Here is a 15,420-nt window from a genome sequence, read left to right as displayed (position 1 = left end):
TGGACACGCTGGTTTGTTTCAGATCATTTCATTCTGTGTACCTACTCAAGCTGGCACAGTACAGTACTATGAATTCCCCTTAAAAAGAAAAGCTTCATCTTCACCAGTGTTGTTGAACAGTTAGTTGGACATTTGAATACATGAAGGCCGTCAGTGTGTGTTTTACCACTCGCCATTCAAATCTGCAACACAGCAAAGCCGACTCTGGTTATCAGCGTGGTGATGTGGGGGCTATTTCAATGAAATCAGAGCATAGTTTCAGGATCAGGTATCAGGATGAATGAAATGAGACTAAATGGTAAATGGCCTGCATTTGTATAGCGCTTTTCTAGTCCATAGGACCCCAAAGCGCTTTACACTACATTCAGTCATTCTATGCAGACTACTGCAGAAAAGCCACAAGTGTCATCAACGGTTGTGCCACCAAACTGCTGACTCTTTGCTGTTAGCAACCAGCGCACTACTGGTACAGCAAACACAGAACAGCATATAATTGAATCAAGTAGATGGACAGATTTTACTGATACCAGATCCACCATTTTGAGTCGGGATCTGACCAATAACTAAATATCAGATTTGTGCGTCCCTAATTGGCAACCAGTGACTGGCTGCATTAGACTCTTACAGTTGTGAAAATTGATACAATGTCTGTGGATATATTATTTTTATTAGCTTTAATCCAAATGTATTTGCAAAAATAATACACACACCAAAAAGCTAAATGCATAACATCCAAAGTTTATGTGATTTGTCTGTGTGGTAGTTAGCAGGATTAATAATTTTAAAAAAAAGTTATTGATTTATTTGAATGGCTTGTCCGTCCATCCTTCGATCCTTAATAGATGTATGTCACAATGAAGTAAGAACTACTTTTAACTGCTCTTGTATCTGTTTTATTTTACACATGAGAAAAACAACCAAAAGTGTCCCCTGTTTTTCCTTAGATCTATTGCTGTGATCAGATTTTAAACGCCATGTTTCCATTAATGGGTGGAGGGTTTGTGTTTATGTGGCACTGCTGATCTGGTTTTCATTTCCTCCTTTGCCTGCAGCTTGGAAAAACAGGCTAATGAGTGTGAGATTATGATTTATCAGAGGACTGCAGATATCACGGGTGTGTCAAAACTGTGCCACGGCTTTATTTTGAGTACATATTATTGTGGACAATATGTGTTTGAAAAAGATGTAGGTTAAAGAAAGACACATGTTCCTAAAATGTGATCATCTGAAAAAGTTAGAGATCAATAGATGACGTAATTTTGGGCTGTTACTGGCATTTAAAATAATGATGATAATAATAATAATAATAATAAATGCTGTAAGGGCAGCACAGGTCGAGCAGTGGTTAGCAATATTGCCTCACAATAAAAATGTGCTGAGTTCAATTCTACCATCAAGCCAGGGTTTTTTTGTGTGGAGTTTGTACCACCAATTTTCTGTGTTTGTTTTCAGCCCCAGAGGAGCTGCATTCAATCATCCAGGAGGTGAAATATCGTACAGGCCTTCAGTCGGCCAAGTTGATTCGCCAGCTGAAGAGACGGGACCGACTTTGCCACAAACTGCAGAAGAACTACGACATTATCACAGCGTTTCTTCAGGCCGTGTCACAAAAACGACGTAAGACTATACACTCATTGTTTTTATGTAATAGCAAACCAGGCAGGGTGACACAGGAGGTGTAACTGTGTGAAACAACAGGTGGAGGTCCTCTTAGCTGACTGCACTGAGCTGGGAAGGCCACAAAATCTGCACCATCCTTCAAAAAATTATATGAATATGAGTGGCTGAAAATGAACACAAATTATGTGTATCATTATTCACATTCTTTCTCTCGAATAAATTATGAAACGTCTCATGAGTTTATTTCATCTGAATTCAGGAGTGTGTATTAACACAGTGTACTTCTTAAAAAATCTACATGTTAACACTAATTCCATTATGGTGTGTTATTTAGTTATTGGTCATTATGGTCCATTTCAGCTCCAGATGTTTGTTTGGACTCATCTAGGGTAGCTTTGTGTGATTCATGGTTTAAAATCATCTGTATTTATCTCATGCTGAATCTTGGTGTCCTTTGAAGGAGGCTATTTTAGTTGCTCTATTGTTAAGGTGTTCTTTGTTCTTATTGGCTGCCCATCGTAAGCACTAGGTTTGAACAGCAGGTAGGTAGAAGGTGAGATGACCATATTAAGGATGGCTTTTTCAATTCCATGCAAGCTGAGAATAGGAAAAAAAGGAAACAAAATAATTATGGATGGGTGCTGAAAGGACCTAAAATATTTTTGTGACACCTAGTCCGATATCATAAATCATGAAAGAGAAATGAAGTAGAATTTGGTTTGTTTGTTTTTTTGTGTGTGTGTGTGTGTGTGTGTGTGCGCGTGTGTGTGTGCGTGTGTGTGTGTGTTTTTGTTTTTTGTTTTTTTTTTTTAATTTATTTTAACAAAAATGCATTTATACAGGTCTTGTAAGGGTGCTCAGGTGTTTCTCCTGCACACCATTTTTTGTCTCCCTTGTCCTACTCGTCCATATTATATGTTATATTATGTGTTTTGTTCAGAAAGTATCCTGCATTTTGATTGGCTTTAGTGTAACGCTGTACATTAATTGAATTTCACATTTAGACTTTCAGAGCAACCCTTTGTTTGAAAATCAATTCCCTGTTTGTTTGTTTGTTTGTTTGTTTGTTTGTTTGTTTGTTTTTTAAATTTCATTTCACTGAAAAAATAAAGAGGTCAAAGATTCACTTTTAAGAGGAAACTTTAGGTTTCCATGTTTTTGCCACCAATTTATGAATCATGAGAAGCCTGTCGCTCAAAAAAAGGAAAAAAAAGAAAGAAATGGCAGCTAATGGAGGCGTTCCTACAGAAACCTGAATAATTACCAGACAACACAGCAAATGAAACATGGTTACTAATTTCACTTTTTTCTGTCCTTTTCTGCAAATCAGATGCAGACACACATGAGAGCCATTTTGTTTTTTTTAAATGGTCACATGTCAGCCTTGTTTCTGTGGCCTTTTTGGGGTTTAGATGGTTGAGGTTTCTCATCCTGTGGGACCTTTTCTTTGTAGTCAAACTCCCTGAAGTATCAAAATTACACTCTTATATTTTCAAGAAGCAGGTTGTGAATTAAGCAAATGGTAGATGCATGAACATGAATATCCTGACTATACTGATTATCTTTTACATCTTGGAAACAGTAAGTTTGACAGCAGAAATGACAGAGTGAAATAATTCACCCTGAAATTCTCAGAGTGAAAGTACAGAAAGGATTGTGTCTGCACGTCTCAGGGGTTCATTGGTCTTTGGAGGCGCAAATAAACTAGAGCAACAACTTAAAACTGAGAGGTACAAATCGTGGATGACATGATCCAAACCAGATTTGTCAAACAACAGGAGAAATGGAGTTTAAACCAAAACATGCCAATTTATGATCCAAAAAGAAGCCGAAACAACAAAAAAAGTAATGATAATAATCTTTAAAATGTATGAAAGTGGAGATGTCCAGTTAATTTAATTTAATTAGTGTAGGTGAGACCAAAACTGTTTTACCTTCCTATACCAGGCAATACGCAGTTTTTAAATGCTGTAACAGCCTCATGTACGGAAGCCCGTTTCTGCAACTTTAAAAAAAAAAGTATCCATAACTCAAAATTTCGAGTTAGCTCTGTCAATCAGTAATCTGGAATGCGCACTCAAAACCGAATCACAACAAATTGACGCTTTCGAAAGTGCGTTTGTTGATAGTAATGCCATGTGATTCTGCTAATAAAACAATGATTTCATCATGTGTAAAGCCACGCTGAAAATATCCAGCAATTTGGGCATTAATGACTGGCTGTAATACTGGTAGCTTAGCTGTAGCATTTGTAGCTGAGGGATTCAGCTTCCGGGTAACAAGAAAATTATGTAATTCACGTAGATTACTGATTAGCAGTGCTAACTTGAAATTTCGAGTTACTTTTCTCAAAAGTTTGAGTTAATAAGTTGAAATTTCGAGTTATGGATACTTTTTTTTTTTTTGTGTGTGTGTGGCAGAAACGGGCTTCCATACTCATGTGGCCACTACAGGAACTGTAGATTTTGGCCTTAACACTGATTAACTCCACTTATCAGACACCTAGAGGCAGGCCTGGCCAGAGAAGTGAAGATATCACTGAATAGCTATTATGCATTTACTGAGACTGTTCTTTTCCATCACTGTGCATCATATTGGCTCCCATCATGGTCTCTATAACAGAATATAAGCTTTCCAGTGCTGCTTTCCATTTACAGACTTTATGACCAGGCCAGTCGTACACTAGGTGGTCAGTTGCACAACACAGAACATTAATATGGTAATATGGCTCCTGTTGAACACTGCAAAGGCTGTGATTTGGCTGAATGGTTTTTGCTGGTGACATAGAAAATACTAAACAATAAATTTCAGTCAATGCTTTATTACTTTTTAATGCATGAAATGACATGAACGTGTTTATATCAAGATTATGACTTCATAACAAATAGCAATTTATGATCTAATTGTTCCTACAGGGGAAAAACAGACCATCTGTTACTACAGGATGTGTGTGAGTGTGTGTGTGTCTCTGCATTAGAGCAGTGTTTCCCAACCTTTTGGAGCCACGGCACATATTTCACATTAGAAAAATCACACGGCACACCACCAAACAAAAATGTCACAAAATGGATATTGCTAATTTTTCCCCACACACCAGGCATAGCCGAATTGGCTCGGTTTGTCCCCAGTATACCCTTTTTGCTTTCTTCTGACCACTACTCATGCTAGGGTCCCCAAAGAGTCCTGATACTTTTTTGCGCCATGGACCCGTTTAATGTCAGAGAATATTTTCACTGACCGGCTTTTAAGGTGTCGCAGATAAATACAACAAAATAAAATGATACGACCGAGACACAAACTGGTATTTTGTAAATATAATAATAAATGCGAATTCACTGTGTAACTTTATTAGCAGTGTACTCCTGAAATGCGGCAACAACATTGAGAGTAACATCCTCCTCTCAGCCCTTTAATGCTCTCTGGTCGCTATGGTAATGCGTAAATATTTTTATATTAATATTAACATCAACAACAGCAGCAGCAGCAGGCAGAGCAGGAAAAATGCAGTCAAAATGTAATCAGGTTGAATTATGTGTGGTATAATTTTTCATCTGCATCTTACTAGTTCATAAAATGTCTGATTGTACTTTTCCTGACTCTAATTAAAATTTCAGTTAATTTGGGCATGTTTGCCTGAGGGCTGGAAAGAGCTTTTTCAAACTGGGACATTAAAGATTTATCAGTTAACTATTTATCTTACAGTATCTTTTAATGATGTCTGTCTGCTGTGTAACAGCAGCTTCTGTACATGAGCAGATGTGTACAGCCCCAAAATAATTTCCATGATAGAAACACATTTGTTATTAGTGCTGTCCTTGGAACATAAACATCTAGAGCTGAGGTAATTCATCATGAAGCTTTACCGGCTGAACAGTTTCACCACAAAGGCCTTGATTTATTTTTATGTAAAGTCTGTTGCAGGTAATTTCATTTAGACTAAATGTTTTCCACTCAGGAAGCACTTCCTGCACCTGTTAGGGCTGAATCATAATGCCAGCATCATTGATTTTCATTGCAAAGATTTCTTTGATTGCTTGCCACATTTTGTTTTAGAACGTTTATGAAGATGGATAACTAAACGGAGGGAGAGTATACACATTTTAGGAAAGGATTTCTGTTTGAATTGTAGGATAAGTCAGTGTTTCCCAACCACTGTGCCGTGGCACATAGGTGTGCCATGAGAAATGATCAGGTGTGCCATGGAAGATTATTTGGTTCCACCTGATTAGTAATCTAAGCGACAGGCGTGAGTAACGGGCAGAACAATTACCTTTTTTTTTTCTACTAGAGGGCAGTACAACTACCTGCTCTAATCAAATGGATTGCCAACTGCCAGTAAAACAGAAGAAGACGCAGAAGAAATTACACAATAGTCATGCTGCGAGTGAGACAAGGCAGCGCGAAATAGCAATGGATAAATATTTAAAAAGAAAAAGTAGTCAATCTGACCTGGTCCTGGAGAAAATTCCGACCGAGATGAAGGCCCTAGCATGAGTAATGAAAGCAAAAAGTACTGGGGGTATACTGGGGACAAACCGAGGCAATTCCGCTATGCCTGGTGCGTGTCAAAAGATCAATATCCTTTTTGTGACATGTTTTTTGTTTGGTGGTGTGCCGTGTGGTTTTTCTAATGTGACATGTTCCGTGGCCCCAAAAGGTTGGGAAACACTTGGATAAGTTACCCAATGCCGAAAATCTTTAGAAAAATGGTGTAATCGTTCTTTTCACTGTGTACTTTAAAGTTTTGTGGAAGAAAAAAACTCTTGTGTATCTTTGTATCTATGAGCTGCTACTTTAAGGAAGAGCCTTGCCTTTTTGACGCTTGACCTTACCCCAGAAAGGGTTTTCCTGTCTGAGAATTAATCTTTGCTGTAGGTATAGGAAAGGCATTTACTTGGTTGCAGGTCTTCTGTCTCTTCGTGTGAAGTGTTGTGCCCTGCTGTCAGATAAAGTCTGCCCACTGCTGTCTGCTCATCTCAGTTCACTGTGAAAGGAAATGTGACTTTGTCTAAATAGATGTAAGCAGCGAGATGACATTGTTGTATTAGGTGCGCTAGGATTTAGTGGGTTACAAAACTGAATCTCCACTTCCCCTTTCCATGCGCTCTCCTCCACCATTACCTCATCCTTTTATCTTGCCCCACATGTCTCTCCATCCTACCGCATCCCTCCGTCCGTGCGCCTCCTCCCGGTGACGCCATATCGGAGGAGGATGAGGAGGCGTGCAGCAGCATCAGCGGCGCTAAAGGAGCACAAACGGTTACTTTCGGCTATTTTTTACCTTTCTTATGTTTAATGCATCACTTGGAGCCTTTGAACATGGCGTGCTGGGTGATTTAGTACCGCACTTACTGATACGTCGGAGATATGTTGTTTCCTCCGGAATAAATCAGAAGAACGAGACATCACCGGAAGAAGGCTGAAACATCATTTTAATCGATTGATTTACAGGAGAGCGTTTGGAGGAGCGGCCAGAATGTCTTCTAGCCCCCCATCAAAGGAGTGCCTGTAAAAGCGGAACCAAACGATGAGGTAACTGAGCGCGTTTACAGCTCTGGTTCCGGGATGAGACAGGAACGGCTCCCCGCCGCCGGCAGAAGGCCGAGAGCGGGCGTGAAGCAGCGGCAGCAAAGCTCGGGAGGGGTCGGTAACATCATCAGCAGCGTCCTGAAGAAGCGCAACGGGATATCCAGGAGTGCACCCCGGCTGCTGTGCACCTTAGAGCCAGGTGACCTTCGAGTATATGGGCTTATTTTAAACATCTGCAGGCAGAGCAGCGCTAAAAAAGGAATACATGCCAAAATACTACGAAATGTTGGGCTGAAATATCTAATAATATTAATAAAGTCCACGCTGTTGTTGGAGATTTTGGGTCATGTGGGTGCAGAAATTTTTTAAAAAATCATACTTTCCTTTACAAGCCAAGAAAGATCACATTCAAGAAATGTTTCCAATTATGATTATCAAAATAATGGCACAGTTAAGCATTAATGTGGTATTACAAACATTTTAAGAATGGATCCTTTAGGACTGTTTAAAACAATAATTTGTGTGTTAGTCATTTTAAGAAATGATTAACCAGCATAGCGAACAGTCATGAGTGACTTGGCTTATTTTCTGTGTATTTGCGGATGTCTGATGCATCAGACATGTGGTTAGCAAATATGTGCAGGTGACATAAAACAAGCTATTTATTTCCAAAGAAATGGTATATATGGCATATGAGGTCATGGGAAAGTGTTGTGCAGACACCAGGTGCTAAAATGAATGGGCACATCTTTAGTGGCTGGGGTTGCTGTTGATTTGCATTCATAGGATTTACTTATAATGGGAGTAAAATATTTTTATATTTGTCAACCCCATGCACTGGGTTTGATTTTTGTCATTAAACATTATTATAATGTAATTCCAATAGTAAATGGCTGTAATATGTAAATATTACAGTACAGTTTACAGTAGTGAACTGTAGCACATTGTAAATGAAAATACCAATAATGTGATGTAAGCGACAAAAGGTCATGGCTGGATACATATATTAAAATTTCAGGCATGAATGTGTCCCACTAAAACTGTTTGACCCACATTTAGTTTGAATCTTGTTAATGTGGAAATCATTATGATACAGGCTGGAAAAAACTTTATAGCATAGCTCATTAAAGTAGAATTGACAATTAAAATGGAATAAGACAAAAACCTTAAAAATACTCGAGATCACTTAAATAGAAAAGGGGGTAACAGAGCAAGTCGAAATCTAAACGAGACGCAGTGAAAGTAAGAATAAGTAGATTCCAGGTTTGAAATAAAACTGAGACGTTTCTCTGGCACATGTGCGGCAGTGTAAGAGATTGTTAAAACCGCTGCTGTATTTGGGTGGAGGTTCGTTGCCTTTACCTTGATAATCGATCAAATTACAGACTTTCAGAATAAGATTTGAATCGTGGACTCTTTTATCCCATCATTTCACACTCTCCTTGTTTATGTTCGTGTTTACCGTGGTTATGTCACGTACACTGTGGAGAACTGGTTAAATTTGCCCTCTGAACTTTGCTGCTGCCGGCCTTAGCTGCAGTTCTGTATCCACACTGAATCGGCTGCGTTAGACTAATCTGTGACGGGGAAGTAGGAGGGTTTTCCGCGTTAATCCTCTCCCGAAGCCCCGAGAGGACACTGCAGAATAAAACTGCGCTCATCCATAATGGCGCACGACAAAACGGCAGAAGCGGACCGTTCAGGTTACAAGCCATTATTTCTTATGTTCGGAGTTTCATCGTAGAGAAAAACCACGCAGGTGTCCCGCGTGAGCGACACCAATCCTCCAGAGGCTGAGCTGGATGGGGACGGGAAGGCAAATGGCCGTAGTCGGAGCTGTTGGCGTTGAGCCGAGAGAACTGGCATGTCAGGACTTTACGGCTTCTTAACTTCAGATGAGAATTTCTCTTCCGGGTAGTCTTCTCGTAGGGCTGTATTCTGCTGTAAATGAGGTTTTAGACGATATTTAATCAGTGAAATGGAGACTGAAACGCGGATTCAGCACTACCAGGAAGTGGAGAGCGACTCACAGCTCCAAAGCAAACCAAAAAATATCACAGTCGGGAAATGAGATGTCCATTTTTCCTTTGGATACACGTGAAAATGTGTAAACTGCGCCATTTTGCCATTGGGTGTATCTGACTAAAACTAGCAGAAAGACTTGAGATCTTTAACATTAAACATTAAGCAGATTGTTGAGTGAAATGAGAAGTACACAAAGGTGTTTGAGGAAAAATGTTTCTCTGGAACGTTTTTATAAATGTGGGTTTTAAATTATGAAGCTCAATAACTTGGGTTCATTAACTACCTTATGTTTTAAGTGTGCGATTTCCAGATAACATTTCTGTGCATGTGTACACATTTAAACAAAAAAAACAAAAAAACAATTCTGTATCTGGAAAAAGTCTGAACATCAAGTAGAAGGTGCCTCTAACCAGCTGTTTGTTTGTTTGTAGGGGTTGACACAAGGCTGAAGTTTACCATTGAACCATCTCTGGGAAAGAATGGATTTCAGCAGGTGAGGGGTGACGATACACTGCCCATATATTAAGTACACCTTCAGATTATTCTGCAGATACCCCTCCCCCCATATTAGCAATGCATAATTTAGACAAATAGACATGTTAAAATAAAAATGTCTACCATACGAATACTGAATATATATTTTTTCTTTTCAGTTCATCTTCATTATAGAAATAACTACACATCTTTAAGCACACTTGAACCAGTTAGACAACCAGTGACATTAATCGTCACACTAAATATAAAGTTGGATGAACGTGATTGCACTGAATATAATCTATATGCTATTAAGCCAGTAACTCTATTCGATACCACAAGTATCCTTCCTTGATACATCTTCTTTTTACTACTTTAAAGCTGTTGGTCTGAAATTATGTTTACATTCCACTACGTGCATGTTTAGACTCTATGTAGAAGATGGACATATAGTGAGTGAGACTGGATAGCTTTTTCCTTTTTCTTTAATAGAGTAAGCATATAAAAATTATAATTCTGGGTATTTTCATTGATAAACCAATTAAACTGAGTGCTTTTTCTTCCCCACAGTGGTACGATGCCCTCAAAGCTGTGGCAAGACTTCCAACTGGGATACCAAAGGAATGGAGGAACAGGGTATGTTGCTCTAACCACCCAAATATAAGCTTTGTAAGAACTTTGTCATACTCAGTGAGTAAAAAAAGTAGAAACTCTCTCTGTTTGGGCACAAAATTGCTTCCATATAAAAAGGTGTTTTGATAAACAAAGCGTTACACATTTTTCCTCTCTGGTCGTGTTTTGAAGCCATCGGGGTGTTAAGCAAATAAAAGCGAGAGCCCAGCTGTGCTATTGCAAGAAACGTCTGTTCACTTTGTTGTCGTCAGCCTTCGGGCCAAGTTTTTACAGTCATGAGAGAGAAAGCGTAGTATGAAAGAACAGCGTGTAGAGGTACTTTATCTACGCTCCATTCATCTCACATCCCAGTTTTATCTTTTTTGATGCAAGTATGAAGAAATGGAAGCAATTACTTTCATTTTATCAGAAAATGAAAAGCTTTTCTCTTGCGTGGATGTAAAACGATGGGAGTCACAGTGAACAGGGGCTCCTAATTGAAGTAAAAGTACCGTCTAAATGTTGGCTGGATTTCTACAAAAACCACAGCACCGACTGACTCATTGTTTATTGGCTGCTGTTGTCATTATCCAGGTTTGGCTAACCTTAGCAGACCAGTACCTCCACAGTATCTCTATTGACTGGGAGAAGACTCTTCGTTTTGCCTTTAATGAACGCAGCAATCCAGATGATGACTCCCTTGGGATCCAGATCGTCAAGGTAACCAAATTGTATTTGCAGCATATAGCATAAAATACAGAACAGGCAGACCACTGAATACCTTTTGAAGTGTAATGTAGACATAGTTCAGGGTCACATGCAGGGCATGGTACTACTCCACGGAGCACTCAAAGCACTTCACATACAAACATTCATAAAGCTCTTTTATTCTAAACATTTTGGATCCTGTATCTTTAAAAGAAAGGTCCTGGCTTTGATAAATGAAATGCCAAAAACTGCAGTTCTGTAATTGGCCACTTGAGGCTGGCTCCTAGCATACATTTTACATAAAAGATGGATGCTGTCACTAGGATGTATATGGATGGAGACCCTGAAGCTACATCCGTCTTATACAGCCATTCTGTGGTGCTAAAAGCGCGTCACCCCTGTATTGAAATGTCCAGGATAATCTACAACTTCAAATTAAACTTGTAACTGCAACTAGGCTGTCAAAGGCAAGAATTTTCATTATGTATTTAATCCATTTATCTGTTTAAATTATTAGTGTTGATGACTAGTAATCCTAACACAAAACCCCTGAACCTGTGCTATGAGAATATCTGAATGTATGATGCGGTTTTGAAATGTTTCCTGACAATCACAGAAAAAAGCCTTAAAAACTTAAAAAGCTGTGATTGATACGAATTTAAAAATTTCATTTATTCCTGTAAAGTTTTTTTTTTTTTCTGTAAAACTAAGGGCTAGGCTTAGTTCTTATGTCAGCGATGACGTAGACGTCAGCATATTAAAGGTAAATTATTCCTCCAGACTGGGTGTGAATGTCATCAAACTAGCATTTAGTCCACTCAGTGTAGTCTGTGTTTGAAACTTTAGTACTACACTGGATTCAAGACCTATAATTATTAACATTCCATCTTTCCCCTGACCATTTTTTCCTCAACCTGTTGAGGAAAAAATGATGAGCTGTTTTTGTGAGTGCATACATCCGTAATGGCTGTTTATGTGCATTCAACAGTTTATTCGAGCTACCAATAAAATATAATGTGTTTCTCGGAAGGTGTACCTGCTTAGATGCTGTTTGCTGATGACTTGTGCGTCAGAACACAGGATGACTCTGTCAGCTGAGTCGTTGCAGATCTTTGCTGTTTCTCACTGACTCATTGATTCAACAGAGGAACGGCTGTTTCCGTAAACAGGGCAAAGTCTAGTTATCATTTATCCTGTTTAATGTTAATGCACGTCCTTGTAATAAAATAATCCAAGCTGTTGTTCCTTTTCGTCCACAGGATCTACACAGGACAGGCTGCAGCTCTTATTGTGGCCAGGAAGGGGAACAAGACAGGGTGGTGCTGAAGAGGGTGCTTCTGGCATACGCCCGCTGGAATAAAACTGTGGGTTACTGCCAAGGATTCAATGTACTGGCTGCTCTTATACTGGAGGTTACAGAAGGCAATGAAAGTGATGCACTGAAGGTATATACCAAAATCTAACCATATAATCAAACTCAGGTCATTGAGTTTAGTCTGCTTACATATGCTGGTGGATTTTAAAATAAAACATTTTTAAGTAGCTTAATTTGCTTTGAATGATCATAACCGTGCTTAAACCATGTTTTTTATTTATTTTCTGTTCTTTTTTTCCCCACTCATCCATATCCAGGTGATGATCTATCTTATCGATAAAGTGCTGCCTGACAGTTATTTTGCCAACAACTTGCGAGCGTTATCAGGTAAACAGCCTATGACAGTACACCTAAGATTTTACTGGCTGCCATAATATCTAATTTTCACACTTATGTGTTAAAAAGATGCTAATGACAATATCGTCGTGCCAAATGTAAAAATGTGAAAGTGGACACCAAATTGCAGGAACTCCATCAGGGCAGATACAGAGTGCTTAACAGAGCAGCAGCAATTAGAGATGCAGGAGATTATCTGTCTGCATTTTAGAGTCATGACTGTTTTGTTTTTGATTGTTTTTTTTTTACTCCCTTGGGTACATTTATCTGATTTGGAGATGAAATAATCTCCATAAATGCATTCCTGTATGTTGTAGTCCACACGTAGGCCTGGAGTAGTGACGTCTCAGCTTCAGTCGTATATTGTATTTCCTGAAATGTAATTGGCTATCATCCATCCCTCCCTCCCTCCCTCCACCCTCTTATCCAGGGCCAGGCCCCGGGGGTTGGCTATTGTGTGATTGAAATTAAGGTTGTTTCATAATTTTTTTAAAAATTTGTAAATAGGGAAAAAAGAGAAGCTTAATCTGAATTTCTTTCATCCACTAACACTTGAAGCCCTACAAAAACTGGCCGACGCCCCCAGAGTCTAAGTCAGCAGATGGGTCCTACCTGGATTTGAAAACACTAGTGATTTAATGGACTTGACAGAATAAATTTTATATCAAATTGGGTTTATTTTTCCAGTGAAAAATGAAAATAGTTATGTAAATTTAAAAACTGTGGATCTGGGGATCTAATCTGAGGATTAATGAATACCATTAACTTTTCATCACGCTAGATTTCTTACTCTGTTGTCTCCTCCTGTCAGTGGACATGGCGGTATTCAGAGACCTGCTGCGTCTAAAGCTGCCGAGGCTTTCCCAGCACCTCCACCACCTTCAGAAAGCAGCCAACCGAGAGGCTGGAGGTACAGTTGCTATATGGGATATTTGGTCACAAAGTCTGTAAACTATTTAGATGTTCATCCTACAGAGAGGCTAAGAACTTTTTCATGCATGTTTAATATCTGTTTGTCTCTCTGCTGCAGGCAGCTACGAGCCTCCGCTGACCAACGTCTTCACTATGCAGTGGTTTCTGACCATGTTTGCCACCTGCCTGCCGGCACCCACCGTGCTGAAGATCTGGGACTCTGTTTTCTTTGAGGGGTCAGAGGTGCTGTTTCGAGTTGGTCTCGCCATCTGGGAGAGACTGGGAGAGTAAGTGAACCTACCTGCAGTCACACCTGGTGTAGAGAACACACCCAAACACGTATGTTTTGGTAATTCTGCTGCAGATGTTACATCAGGTGTGGCTTGGCTGTTTGGTTGCAGTGTTACTCATGCATGCACATTATGAACAGAGGTGGGGCGTAGCTTACGTGTAACTAAAAAGTGATTGGCTGCTGGAGTAGATTTTATATCAAGATTTTTTTTAGCCCTTTAAGATAGGGGAAAACTGGACATTTCACATCATCCATTCATGCATCTGGGTCAGTAGCTCTCCCTAGCCACTACCTCCAGCTCTTCTGGTGGGACACTGAGGCATTCCTAAGCCAGCTGAGAGAAGTCCAGGTTCTCCCATTTGGAAATTTTCAAAACACCTCACCTAGAGGAATTCCAGTCAGAAGCCTGAACCACAGAGCTCAGCTTACTTCTTTTGGTGTGTAGAGAGTAGAGGCTTCGGGCCCCTCCCAACTGACTGAGGTCCTTACGCTATCCAGTCCAGATATCCTATTGAAGCTTCGTAATGAACTAATCATTTCATTCAGGTGTGTTTACCCAGGGTAATATCTAAAACCTGCAGGACACCAGCCCTTGAGGCCTGGAGTTCAACACCCCTGCTTTAGAGGAAGCAAATTTCTGCTGCTTATTAATGGCAAGGGCAATTAAATTCTCTTGCAAGCACTGAATATTATAATATAAAATATAAACTCAAATATAAAAAAAAAAAAAAAAACTGGGTGGAGGTATGTAGCTCAAAGCTACATACCTCCTTGAGCACCATGCATCTCAAGAAAATATCACAAAATAATCAAGATATTCGTCTGTGTCCAGGACTGCAGTTCATGCATGGTGCTCAGGGAGTTATGTAGCTTTGCGCTACATACCTCCACCCAATTTTTTTTTTTCAGTGTTTGCAAGAGAATTTAACTCATTCACTGCCAATGGCTGGCAGTGAATGAGTTAATTTCCCTTGGTATTAAAAATCCACTGAAAGCGAATATCACCCTTGCTATTCTATTTTATTAATAATAATTACCCCGGAAATGCATCCTGTGGGGTTTCAGCTGCTGGAGCTGATTGCATCCAAACAGGATGTGAGTCCACATATCAGATGGAAAGTGGTTTTGATGGTTTTGAGTCCCTCAAAATGCCTTCAAGTCTATTGTTTTGCAGAAGCTTCACAGAGAAGATGAAGAGGGCAGGACGTCAGACATGGGAACAGCACAGTTAATCTGGTTAATTTTCAAAATAAAAGGCAACCATTTGCAAAAGCGTGTTTAAAGTGATAAAATATTCTGCTAACACTGTTGATAAATTCTGACATAAATAAAAATTGCTTATCAACTTTTTACGTGTATCCCACATCTCTGATGGTTTAAATCAAATTATAAACCCATCCTTGGTTCTCTCACTTCCTCTTTCTTCAGGAGGATAGAGTACTGTCAGACAGCAGATGAGTTTTACAGCACCATGGGTTGTCTCACTCAAGAGATGTTGGAGCACAACCTCATCGATCCTACAGAGCTCATGCAGGTA

General features: G+C 39.5%; 1 protein-coding gene across 10 annotated transcripts in view; it reads left to right on the top strand.

Moving 5' to 3' along the window:
- tbc1d30 (TBC1 domain family, member 30) overlaps nucleotides 1-15,420 on the top strand; it is a 28,872-nt gene that overhangs the window by 3,462 nt on the left and 9,990 nt on the right. For 3 of the 10 annotated variants that reach the window (XM_082511151.1, XM_082511152.1, XM_082511149.1), the window contains exons 2-10: nucleotides 1,453-1,617; nucleotides 9,606-9,667; nucleotides 10,219-10,284; nucleotides 10,855-10,980; nucleotides 12,228-12,413; nucleotides 12,601-12,670; nucleotides 13,491-13,589; nucleotides 13,710-13,878; nucleotides 15,312-15,417. In XM_082511151.1, coding sequence (XP_082367277.1) covers nucleotides 1,453-1,617; nucleotides 9,606-9,667; nucleotides 10,219-10,284; nucleotides 10,855-10,980; nucleotides 12,228-12,413; nucleotides 12,601-12,670; nucleotides 13,491-13,589; nucleotides 13,710-13,878; nucleotides 15,312-15,417 — 1,049 coding nt within the window. The other 7 variants (XM_082511150.1, XM_082511153.1, XM_082511157.1 and 4 more) reach the window with 6 other exon arrangements.

This window comes from Aulonocara stuartgranti, assembly GCF_965226115.1.
Source record: "Aulonocara stuartgranti genome assembly, chromosome: 17".
NCBI classification, from domain to species: Eukaryota; Metazoa; Chordata; class Actinopteri; order Cichliformes; family Cichlidae; genus Aulonocara; species Aulonocara stuartgranti.
This window is presented reverse-complemented; position numbering and strand designations above follow the sequence as displayed.